At 34.6% G+C, this 12557-nt stretch overlaps 1 protein-coding gene across 6 annotated transcripts; it reads left to right on the top strand.

Moving 5' to 3' along the window:
• The first annotated feature begins 40 nt into the window (after nt 1-40).
• On the top strand, nt 41-11340 carry LOC147066528 (eukaryotic translation initiation factor 2-alpha kinase 1-like). Of its 6 annotated transcripts, none has more exons than XR_015071581.1 (5): nt 41-440; nt 6102-7429; nt 8589-9002; nt 9392-9452; nt 10366-10496. XR_015071581.1 is itself a non-coding variant. In XM_085955243.1 (5 exons), exons 1-4 carry the CDS (start codon nt 374-376, stop codon nt 9403-9405), a joined length of 1506 nt encoding a protein of 501 aa, XP_085811369.1. In that variant the 5' UTR covers nt 41-373; the 3' UTR covers nt 9406-9452; nt 10366-11340. The 6 variants fall into 6 exon arrangements, 5 of the variants coding, with proteins under 5 accessions (XP_085811369.1, XP_085811367.1, XP_085811368.1 ...); XM_085955243.1 differs by having other exon boundaries at nt 8589-8685; nt 10366-11340; XM_085955241.1 differs by lacking the exon at nt 10366-10496 and having other exon boundaries at nt 8589-8970; nt 9392-9543.
• Nucleotides 11341-12557: the final 1217 nt, after the last annotated feature.

Consider the following 12557-nt stretch of genomic DNA (forward strand, 5'->3'; position numbering starts at 1 on the left):
ATGTGCCCGATCGTCATATAGTCTATTTGAACCCTAAGTTTAGGCATTTCTCTCCCTTCTCCCACCTAGTCTATGCTCTCACCCATAGATAATATACGTACCGGAGAACAAAATAGAAGATAATGGAATGTTCATATAGCTGTCAAAGTTTGTGGTTATGTTCGTAATCATCTGTTTTCAGTAGTTTCTGAGATAAATTATACAACAAAATCATTCAGGCACTATTTATGTTGTTTAAAAAGAGAAGTAATGTATCGTGAAAAGTTTTTTTTAGAAATAAAAATCATATTGTAGTCTAAGAGAATGGATAAATATCTGTATTTGTTTCGAATCTGTGTATCGCAACGCCGCTGATCGGTTATAAATAAGCAGAATGGACTCGGAACGGGAAGTTTCATCGGAATGGGATGAATTATCCACTGTTGATACATTTGATGAAGGTACCTATGTAAAAAAAAAAATAAGTAATCGACAAACTTTTAGTAAAGTTAATCGTTCTCTTAACGTCAAGTTGTAGTTGTATCGAAATTCGATATATTCGAATATCGAAAATATGAGCTTCTTCTTAATTGTTTTTCGTCATTGCTGAGGGTCGTGACCTAAATTTGCAGAAACGACATTGAAGCTTAGCTTTTAGACAATTCCCTGACATGCCTACACCTCCCTCCACCCCAAAGGGTTTTAAAATGAATATTTTTTTTTACCCTCTCGCATCATTCAATACCCGTGGTGTTGAGCAACTTAAAAAATATTAAATAGGTATCTCAAAAAAAATCATAAAAATTTTACCAACTAAAGGTTCTTTATAAAGGAACAATTTAATAAACAAGAATATTATATTATTACTAGGCTTAGGATTCTTAGGTATTTCATTATTTTTTTTGAGCGGCCCCACAACCAAATATATCTATCTGTTGCAGACAATTTTGAATTTGTGACAAATTTGAGTCCAATTTGTTAGCACCTATTTCTAAATATTTTTGGATAATTACTCACATATTTTTACATATTCTAGGTTTAAGGGGACGCTCTACAGAATCGGCCTTGAGAATTGAAAATATGATTTTTTTACATGTGGTCCATAATAACTGGTCTACTAGTTAATATAAAAAGGTTGCCGCCAATGTTTGTCTCAATAAACTACCTCCAAGTGAAGCTTGTGAAGTGAAGCTATGGGGTGACCAAAAAATAGTACTTTCTAATAAATGTTACTAAATTCAATATGTTTTTTTTTTTTTTTTAATAACCATACCCTTGCTTTTTCGTACAAAGTGGTTGGGTGGGTTAGTTGCATTGATGTGGGGCTAATTAGGTGCCTCCATTTAAATCTTTAATTTTCTTTATGGCCAGGATTAAATATTTTGTGTAGTGTTCTTGTGTTGTTCTATTGCTTAGTGCTTCGTGAGGCTTTTGGAGGTCAATTTCGTGATTATGTTGTCTACATCGAGTCCTGAGAGTCCATCGCTCCCTTTCTAGTATAGGGCAGTCGTTGATGACATGCCACACAGTTTGAGATGTGTTGCCGTCACATGGACAACAGTCGTCATCCCTCAATTTAAATCTTTTTAGATAAGCTCGCACCGATCCGTGGCCTGTTAGTATCTGTGTGAGTTCGTGTGATATTTTTAAGTTCCTGGCAAGAGTGATGGCACAGTTTATGTTTGGAATAAATTTCTGCGTTATTGATCCTGTGGCGGATGTTGTGTATCTGTGGTTCCATAGCTCTATGGTATCTTCGTTTAGTTTTTGTTTTGCGTAACTCAGAGGGAAGTGTGTATAGGTTAAAGGTCTTTTGTCTGTTGTGGCTTGTTTAGCGTATTTATCAGCTTCCTCGTTTTCGGCTATCCCTGTGTGACTTCTTATCCAGAAGAATCTGGGGTTTGTTCCTATCATTCGAAGCTGTGTTGACAGTGTTAAAATGTCTCTTACAAGTGGGTGTGTCGATGATGGGTTTTGGAGAGCTACCAGACTGGATTGGCTATCTGAGAATATGTTTACATAGTCGTGTCTGTGGAACTTTAATCTTTTGAGTGTCCACTCGAGAGATTCTCTGATAGCAAATATTTCTGCTTGGAAAACAGTGCAGTAGCTTTCGAGCTTAAATTTTCGGGGTGTTATTAATGTTCCATTTTCGTAGGCTACAAAAGCTGCCCCTACTTTGTTATCGATTAGACTGCCATCTGTGTAGATCTCCAATCCTGTGATGTGGTATTTTGTTTTAGTGTCTTCGTCAACTGTTCCTATGTGTTCTATATTTTCTAGATGTCTGTTACCAGGATGTGGAAGTTGTGTGTAGTGTATTTTGTTTTCGTATGTTCTGTCTGTAGGTAAGTGTCGGGGAAGTATGTGGCTTGTTTTAACTTGGTATATTCCTGTAAGTTCTTGTATTTTTATATCTATTGGCGCTATTCCTGCCAGGGCTTGTGCTGACGTTAGCGATATTGTGCAATATCCCTTGCAAATTGATATTGCGAAAGGTCTTTGCGCGGAATTCAGTCTTTTTTGGATCGACTTTCTGTGAGTTGCTTTATTCCAGACCGATGCCGCGTAAGTTAAGGTTGGCTCCACAGCTCCATGATATATGATTTTTAAAACTTCAGGAGACGCCCCCAAGTGGCTCTTGCTGTTTTTAAAAAGAATTTTCCCATTTGAGCTGCTTTCTTACATATGTAGTCGACGTGTTTCGCCCAATTGATGTGCCTGTCTAGTATTATGCCAAGAATTTTAAAGGAATCGACCAACTCTTTCGGTTTTCCTTTCCACTGGATTTCTTGTGTTCGTATTTTCCTTTTGTTGATAAACATTATATTTGTCTTAATATCTGAGAAGGTTAGTTTTACGTCTTCACCCCATGAGTTTACTTTTTGAAGCACGCTATTGGTTTTTAATACCAGTTCGTCGGTGTCTTTTGCTGCTATCAATATTAACACATCGTCAGCAAAGGCTTGTATGTGTGTATTGTGGGGTAAGAGTATTGTTAATAGACTGTCTAAGGCGATATTCCATAGTGTTGGGCCACAAGTTGAGCCTTGGATGCAACCTTGGGTTTGGTCTTGTTTTATTTCTTCGTCTGCATACTTTAGTTTTACTTCCCTATCTTGTAGATAACTGCAAAACAGTTTGTACAAGTTAGGCGGTGTTGACTTGATTGCAAGGGCGTTTTTTATGTGTGGCCACCATGCGTTATCAAATGCACCTTGAATGTCTAGGGAAATTGCTATGAGTGATTCTTTCAATTCGAGATGCGTTGAGATTATGTGTACGGCTTTGTTTAGTGCGTGTTCTGTTGATGTTTGAGGGGTAAAGCCAAACTGTTTAGTGCTCAATTTGTTGTTTTTTGTAAGATGCCAGTGCACTCTCTGAATTGCTAGTTTTTCTAGCACTTTTCCGAAAACGGGAAGGAGGCCGATAGGCCTGTACGATTTTGTGTCCATAGCATCTTTCCCAGGCTTAGGAACGGCCTTAATGATCGCTATTTTCCAGGATTTCGGGAAGTGAACGAGTGTCAGACATTTATTGTATAGTAGTAGAATTTCTTCAGGGAAGTTTTTTGCAAAATTTTGGCAGATATCTAATGTGAGATTGTCGTGTCCAGGTGCCTTTTTTGGAGTCATATTCTGTAAGGCGGATAGGATCTCAGTAAGTGTGTGTTTGTTTATGTATTATGGTGTATGTTTATCAGTTCTTTGGTGGGAAGTATTGCAACTGATATGATGGATATGACAACTTTTTTGATTATGTGTTAGCCACGATATAAACTTAATAATATATTAATAACTTTTTAACCTGAAATTGTCCGAGAACTAAACATACGAAGGATGTTGAAATACATATCTACCTACATTTTTATTTCATGTGCTATCCAAAAAACATTACTAATGAATAGTGTTTATTTGTAATGTTTAGGACCTACGTATTAAAAATAATAGGTATTGTTTAATTCTAATGCATATTTTTTAAAATGTAGAATTTAGTGTCTGCCTATTATAAAAAGAAAGTGACTTCTTATTGCCTGCGCAACTTCACTTTTATACTAGTGAAACAAGTGGTAGGTAGTACCATTTTTGTATGTAAAGCCAATGGGCGAAATAATTTACATCATGAGTGCCTAAAAGTAATTATTAACATACAGTCACTAGACACATTATTTTTTTATTAGTCCATCCGACTGGCGGGCGTATAAAGAATGACGCCAGGGCTGTCGACGCAATTAATTATTTTGTACTTTTTAAATTTTATTTATAAAATATTTTATTCAAGTTTTGTGCATCTAATGCCGGGTCCACACTGGCAACATGTCGCGTGACAACCTCGATAAATTTTACGATAATTATCATAATGGCTTAAGAAATTTTACGATAATTATCATACTTATCGTAAAATTTAACGAGGTTGCCGGCGACATGTTGCCAATGTGGACCCGGCATAATATCCACTGTGGTTCACGTAGTGGAATGGACCTGTTGTTTCTGGGGTCAACTAATTCAAGAAGTAAACACCCATGATAGAATTTTTCCAGTTTTAGTTGCATTATATTCCAAAACTCATTTCCGATTTTATAAATGGAAATTTCTTGGTGTACATAGTAAACAAACCTACGAATAAAAAAAGACAGGAAGGAACATACTGATTCATTGCCATAAAAACTGGCAACCAAATTCGCCATTTTGGAAAGCGACGTCTTTGCGTAAACAAATATCGCGTGGTCTGCACGTGTGCGGTAAACTTAAATAGGTAATTTTGTGTATTTTATGTTTGTGTATCATGCATTGTTGGCCATATTTTCCGGTCTTTCTTGATTGCCGTGACACAATATGTTCCGTCCAGTCTTTTTTATTCATAGAAAAAAACAGTATGTTCTATTAGTTATATAATGTATTATGAATCTGTAATAAAATAATACACAATTAAAATATTTTCAAATTGAAAAAAAACACATTTTCCAAGCTTTGAGCCGTGCTCACTCATGAATGTCATTCTTCATTTAGGTAAGTATATACAAATTTTGATGTTATCTTGCAAATTAAACAGGTATCTGACCTTTTCACTATATTATACATGTACCTACATGCAAATGTAATGTTTTCAAATAATTGATATGGATTATATACCATCGTATTATTTTCTCGAAATCATAAACATACTATAATAGTATTTGAGTATCAACCTATGCTCAATTTGAATTAGGTAATAATTATAATATACCCGTAGATATATCAATAGTATGTTTGCTACGATATCCACCCAAGTTATCAGTATGTACTTACAGGTTTGATTAAAAACTATGACGAAATTAACATTTTAAAAATATTAATCCATATAATATTTTGACAGCCCTGTTTTCTGATCGGCGGACACGTGCAGTTGTTTATCAAATAATAATGTGTAAGACGGCCGACAATACCAATAACAATTTTTTTTTTTTTAATAAAATCTCCGATGATTAGTGATTTTTGCGAAAATATCGATTTAAATTAACGTCCTAACGACGCCGATGTCCTTTTTATACTAGATTATATTTCAATCTCCTTCTCTTGAGCCCCCTCTTAAGCACATATTATTTACACATAAACACAAAATTTCAATGTTCCTGGACCAATTAAATAGTGTTTTAAATAAAAATACTGGACTTCAAACGCTGCAGAATATTAAAGCTGTTTTGGAAAATCCATCAGATTCCTCAGATATTTCAATCTTGTTACTTCAGAAATAGTTTCATTTACATACGCAATAATAACATCTGTAGAAGTGGAAAGAAGTTTTTCCATGTATAAAGATTTGCTAAGATCAAATCGTCAAAGATTCACTTTCGAAAATTTGAAGCATAATTTTATTATTTATTGTAATAAAGCGTTTTTTGTTTGTGGATAAATAATAAATTAAACTGTTGAAATATTTATATGATTTATTGTAATAGGTAGTTATTTAAATTTTTAGCACCTATTTTTATTTTTTAGTACATATTTATGAAATTTTAATAACATATTTTCTTATTATATCGACATATTTTAGGTACCTATTATTCATTTTTTAGCACCTAAAAATCCTAAGCCTAATTATTACTATTGCAGACATATTGAGTAGGTATTTTTTATTTGCAGAATCAATGTCACAGAGAGATGCGTGTCCGCCCACAGAGCCGGTGGGAAATACTTTTGTCAGCATTTCTACATCCGCAGTCTCAACGCCCATAAGCCTCTTGGTTCAGTCTCTGATACAGCAACTCTGCATCATGCTGGAAAACGATCAAAAAAGAGCAAGCCACCTCTACCTTACCATCTGTGAAAAACTACATCAAATGAAACTGTTGGACGACTCATACACCATGGGTGAATTTGAAGTCATGCGTCATCAATATCAGAGAGCTCTGAGCCAATTAGTCAGCGTCGCAAATGGGTCAGAACTTCCCCACTCTTTTAAATCTAGTCTTCAAAATTGGCCAATATCACCCAGTTCGGGCTTGGAATGGTCAAGATATCACAGAGAATTCGAAGAGATCACATTCATAGCGAGTGGTGGTTTCGGTAAAGTATATCAAGCGAGAAACCGCCTCGATGATGTCAACTATGCTATTAAGAAAATATGTATCCGGTCATCTGATATTAGTACAGTGCTGAACCATTTTTCAGAAGTGAAAACGTTTGCCAGTCTCACTCACCAGAATATAGTAGCATATAAAGCAGCGTGGCTGGAACCTCTCCTCAAGCATCCCCCTAACGATTACGGATCTGACGGTGCTAGCACAAATACGAGTGAAGAAATTCCAAATGATACCACAAGCAAAAACTACCCGCACAGCTTTGATGAAAATAGTGAGTATCTTTCTAAGAAAAGTAAAAATTCGGATTCTCAGATTCGCTTTGAGGGCAGTGCCCCAGAGTCTAAACTGGAAGTAGCTAATGATATCAAAGTTCTGTGTAAACTCGATAACAAATATCAGATGGAAGGCTCTCATATTGATCTCAAATGGGCCACCCTTTACATACAGATGGCACTGTGTCAAAAAACTTTAAAGATGTGGCTAACGGACAGATGTTCATCGTTCATGAATCAGGAAACTCCATCTCCAATTATAAATAGTTTCAATGGCGATCCGATCGACTTCACTCCTCTAATAACGACATCGAACCGCGAAGATGTGCTCACCAAAGTGTCACCAGTTAGTGTTTTGGAAGGGCCTTACATACACGTGGTCGTTGAGATGTTTACTCAGCTAACAAAGGGGTTGAATTATATTCATCAAAATGGAATTGTGCATCACGATGTTAAGCCTAGTAATATATTCATTGGAATAGACAGTAATGCAATCTGCGTTCAGCTCGGAGACTTCGGACTGGCTTGCCCGCTTCAGAGGTCACACGATGGGATCGCATTAGGAACCCCTCTGTATGCAGCTCCTGAACAGTTGAAAGGACAATGTAATATCAAGGTAAGATGAAGGAAAAAATCTCTTTGCTTGCACTGCATATCCATTTTTTTTTTAAATTATTAGATGAAGGATTTTTACCAAAGACGTTAAAGAGACCTTCGACCTTCTTGTATGAAGATGGAGCCTAAGCGCATTGTGATGGTATAAAAAAGTAGGAATTATATAATATGCTAGACAAAGTAAGATGTAACTGTATGGTTAACTTATCATTCGATGGTTACATTATAAAATGACCTTCTACCGCCTTGGAATTGATTACTGAATTTTGCTGGCTATTTGTGTCGAAATTATATCGTATATAATTACTATGTTTTCGTTGCCATACACAAAATTCCTTTTTATATAATATATACAAAGAGATTAATAATCACATCTTACCAGTACTGTAGAACTTTGAATATTTAGACTAAATGGGGATGTGGATGGTCAGGATAATTGGAAAAATAATAAAAAGAGTGTGTTACGAGGACAGAAGTTAAGCTTTTTGTGTTTTGCTTTCCATCCTTGGACACTTAAATTGCATATTACTTATATTTTTATTATTATATATTTTGCATAAACAATATTATAATATACCTATATAGTCCGCTTTATATCACACACGGCAAACGCCAAATGTAGTACATACACAGTGCCCATAGCGTTTGTTTTAGTTTTTATTGAAACAGCTACACACCTTTCGAATCATTCATAAATGCCTTGCAATCTTTCACTAATATCTTTAGTTTCAATTATTGACACTACCTAAAATAAATAAAAACATTTTAACAATAATTATCATTAGCCGGGATCGATCCACTGCTGTATGAAGGCTTCCCCTAGCTTCCTCCACTTTTCTCGGACCCTATTTTTATTCCACAACCTTCCACTGATTTCTTTAGTTTCAGTTTACACAACCTATAAGAATGTCAATGTATCCGACACGAATATCACAGAGATAATTTAACCCGAAAAAAAACAACAAGCAAACATGATTATATTATGGATAACCGGCATTTTTTCAAAATCTTAATATTTTTTAAATTGTACCCTTTTCTTTTAATCATAGGAATCAGATAATCATATAGAAATCCAGATAACCGAGGTTCTATTGTAGCCCTTTTATTTATCTGCAAAGGTTTTCCAACAATGTTTTAAATAGTTTTATTTTCTGTTTCAGAGCGATCTTTACAGCATCGGCTTGATTCTTCTAGAGATGCTTGAGACGTTCAAAACGGATATGGAAAAGATAGCAATATTAGAACAGTTACGCAAAGGTACGATACCGGCTCACGTCTCAGCAAATTATCCAAAATTGGCACATATTATCGGAAAACTTGTCGAAATGAAGGTTTCCAAAAGGATTTGTACCGGCCAACTACTGAAATTGTTGAGTGGATTGAGGGAAAACAAAGACAAAACTATAAAAGACCTTCAAAATGAAATAATCAGCAAAGACGAGACTAATAAGGCTCTCCGAGAAGAAATTGTCTCCAAAGATGACGAAATTGCAAGATTGAACAAATTATTGCAAAGTCAAGGAGAAACAATAAAGTTATTAGGTGCTCATGAATGGAATCAAACATTAAAATAAGTACTTAATTAATTAAAATCCTCATATTACATTATTGACAGTCAACCAACGAGTTTCTATATTAAGATCGAATGTGTTCATAATTTACAATTATCATTTTGTACCAGAATAGTTGTGATATTTTAGATCAGTGTTTTCCAGTCTTACAACATACTAGTACAGGGGGTCCTCATTATCCGAATATTCATTATCTTCTATTCAAATTTGCAGGAAATGCAAAAAAAAACTATAAAAACACAGGCGCAATAGCGCACAGTTGTCAACTATCACATTCAATCCTAGACTCTACTATACTCTACACTATTTCTGTCTTCCTCACATGTCTTTTTCTTTTCTAAACGTGTCCCAATTAAACCCATTTACTAATAAATTTTGTTCTCCGTTTTCAGCGGATTCGCTTTAAGAGGTATTTTTTCGGTCCCAATTACCCTCGGATAACGAGAGTCCCCTGTATCCTTTATTATTGGTATAGATTTTATCAGCGAACCCCACTTTTTTTTGATTATCCCTTCTGCTTATAAATACTATTCTTGTAATAATACGGTTGGCAGGTACATTTCTGCTATTGTTGAGCGTGTTCGTCGTCGATCGCTTGCTTCAACTCTATTTGTGTTGTGCAACAGATATAGCAAATGATTTTAAATTCACACAATTTCATATCTTTCATATGCACCCAGGGATACCGCAGTTTGGATAACACTATTAGTTGAAATTGAGAGTTGTTTTGAATATTTGGCAATTTTGTCATATTGACTGAAACAGAAAAATTTTATGCTCAGAATATTATATTGTCTAATAGTATGTCAAATTTTGTTTACTGAACCACATTTCTGTTGTACATATTTCCAGATGATGCGTAATTGTAATAAATAAAAATTAGTTACCTTTTCAAATGTCGTCGATAGATGTATTAGTTGACTCAAATCTATGAATTATTATTTTTAGTTCAGTAATCAATAGACATCACAATGAACAAATGAAGCTGTTAGTTTCGATGTCAGTAACCTCCATATTTTGCCATTTTTAGATAATTGCAAAAAACCGTTATTTAGGACTGCAAATAGAATATTTTCTTTTTAACAATTTTAAAAAACGAATAGCTAAATAATATATCCAGAGTCATTAAAATTAATGAAATCATGTTTGAATATAAAAAAAATGTCAGCTGTTGAATATAAATGACTTACTTACAGAATCAGAATAATATCAATAAAAGTAAAATGGTTGTTACTGATTTTGGAACCAATAGCCTCACATGACCATATTTTTGATATAAACATAAATTTTCATACTTTTATTCAACCGTGAATGCATAATTATTGTATTATTTCCTTACCTGAATCAATGGTATTGGATTCTTTAGGATAAGTATGTTACGATAGGCGCAATCCTCCGTCAACATTATCATCTTGCGGCTATTTTGTTTAGACGCAGGTAAGACTTATGAATTATTATTGCCTACTTATAAATAATGGATTCCTATTTGTCAGGCTTGTCACAAAGGGATACATGTAAATTGTGCGTAAAACATTTCATCGTGAGCTTTCTTATCGGAAAGAGATGACCGTATACTATACGGTCTCCAATTTTATTAAATTCAATATGAATATGAAAATTGGCAAACGCTCAACTATAGCCAAAAACACGAATGTAGCTAGTGTAATTATTACTAGGGTTGCCATATGTCATCTTATTGAGGCCTTATATTTGTCTGGCCGAATTTTTGAAATATTTATTGGATGTTGTTTGTTAAACTCGCCGCTGAGGTCTACCAGTGAATTGAAAGGTTGCATACAAAGGAGTCGATCAGACTCTGCGGTAGGAGTAGCCAATTTACAGTTACCGCCGAGCTTGAACTTGAATATGAAACAGAAAACGATACACCCTTGCAACTCGTGTAACCATAATATCGTGGGCATTCTGGCAATATAATAACCCTATCCACAAAATAACTAACTTCACAAGGAGAACCAAAAAACTGAGCCAAGCATAAATATTTTATATGTTCAATAAAAGAATGTTACATTCTTAAATTTTGTGAATTAGTCATTGTAATTTAAATCTTATTTTTCAATCAATCTTTATCTTTACTATTTAAATGCAGATATCAGGAAAATTATGTAGATAGACATTATTAGTATTCTGAGAAGATAAAGTTGTTTTTGAGTACCTATGGCCAATTGCAATAATTGTGGGAAATTAATTCGCTACCTATTTAAACATCAATTTCGTCAGAAATGTCAAACAGGACATATTGCAGAATGCTTGCGATATGCATGGTATTAACTGATACTTTTTATATTAATTATTATAGAACGAATATGGTAACCCTACTATTAAAATTAAAAAAAAAAAACTACCAGAATTAAAAATTCTTAGAAATTATATATTTCAGCTGTCAATTTTTTATTACTGAAATCAAATAGATCTCAAAAGAATCAAACATCCCTAATTCTGATTAGGTTTGTCGCATTCAAAAAATCCGTTTATTATCCAGAGACCAGCCTAGTCATCATGCAGCACACGCAAATGATCTGATCCACGTTCATGACAGTAAGTGAAATTTGGTTGAATCACAGCAGTTGATAATAATTACCTATTGCAGATTCAATCTACATAATATTAATTTTTATTAGTTATCGATTTGTACAATACAATACAAGTATTAGACGATATCAAATATCATACATAAAATTATAATATATATTTTGGAAATTTAATGTATTATTAATTGTAATTATTTTATCTACCAGAATTTATTCGTTATTTTTATGTGATGCTTGTTTATATAATAATACAATATGCTGAAATAAAGACTTTTTTTTCTATGATTGACTTTTCAATTTACCTAGTGACTAATATCGTCAGTGTAGTATTGTAAACGCAATATTGAGAATAAACCATTTATGAAAATATTCAGGAGAGATATAAAACTTTATTGTCTACTAATACTAGGTGCTCTCCAGGCCTCAATATATGAGGGTTGTCCGTAAAATAAGGTCTCCAGGCGCTGGAGTCACGAGGAATGCTTTACCGCAAGATTCGGCAACACTGGCGTGTAGTTTGATCTGCCTGCGACACTTAGTCTTAGTTTGGTAGCTGTTCGCGATGGAGTTTCCACTCTGCTACCGCCAGGTGTGAGTTACGTTCTATTCGTTTTTTATGTGTACTACGCCTATATAAATTTATCGACAGTTATGTGAAGTGTGTGGAAATCAAAAATGTGCGAAAATGGTGCAGAGTTTAAAAACGGACGTACAGACGTCCATGATGAACTGCGTGCCGGACGGCATCGGTTTCGGACGAAACGATTGCAAAAGTGGAGGGTAATGCTTGAAGATCGACGGATGACGATTCGGGAGCTGTGCAAATTTATCCCTGATGTCAGAAAGACTACTATTGACAAGATTTTGACAGAACATTTGCATTATCACAAGGTGTGTGCAAGGTGGGTCCCCAAAATGGTCAACCGAGTTGAAGCGACCCACAGATTTGATTGATTGCTACGCAGAAGAGGGCGAGGAATTCTTGGATTCAATTGTCCCCTTACAGCCC

Source organism: Rhyacophila brunnea, unplaced genomic scaffold, assembly GCF_057557595.1.
Source record: "Rhyacophila brunnea isolate RB1 unplaced genomic scaffold, BYU_Rbru_1.0 scaffold_5, whole genome shotgun sequence".
Lineage (NCBI taxonomy): Eukaryota > Metazoa > Arthropoda > Insecta > Trichoptera > Rhyacophilidae > Rhyacophila > Rhyacophila brunnea.

Excerpts from the sequence above, each read along its gene's own strand:
- LOC147066528 (XM_085955240.1), top strand. The coding sequence starts at position 374 with ATGGACTCGGAACGGGAAGTTTCATCGGAATGGGATGAATTATCCACT. Across the intron at positions 441-6,101 it reads TGTTGATACATTTGATGAAG|AATCAATGTCACAGAGAGAT; the intron begins GTACCTATGTAA and ends TTTTATTTGCAG. Across the intron at positions 7,430-8,588 it reads AAGGACAATGTAATATCAAG|AGCGATCTTTACAGCATCGG; the intron begins GTAAGATGAAGG and ends TTTCTGTTTCAG.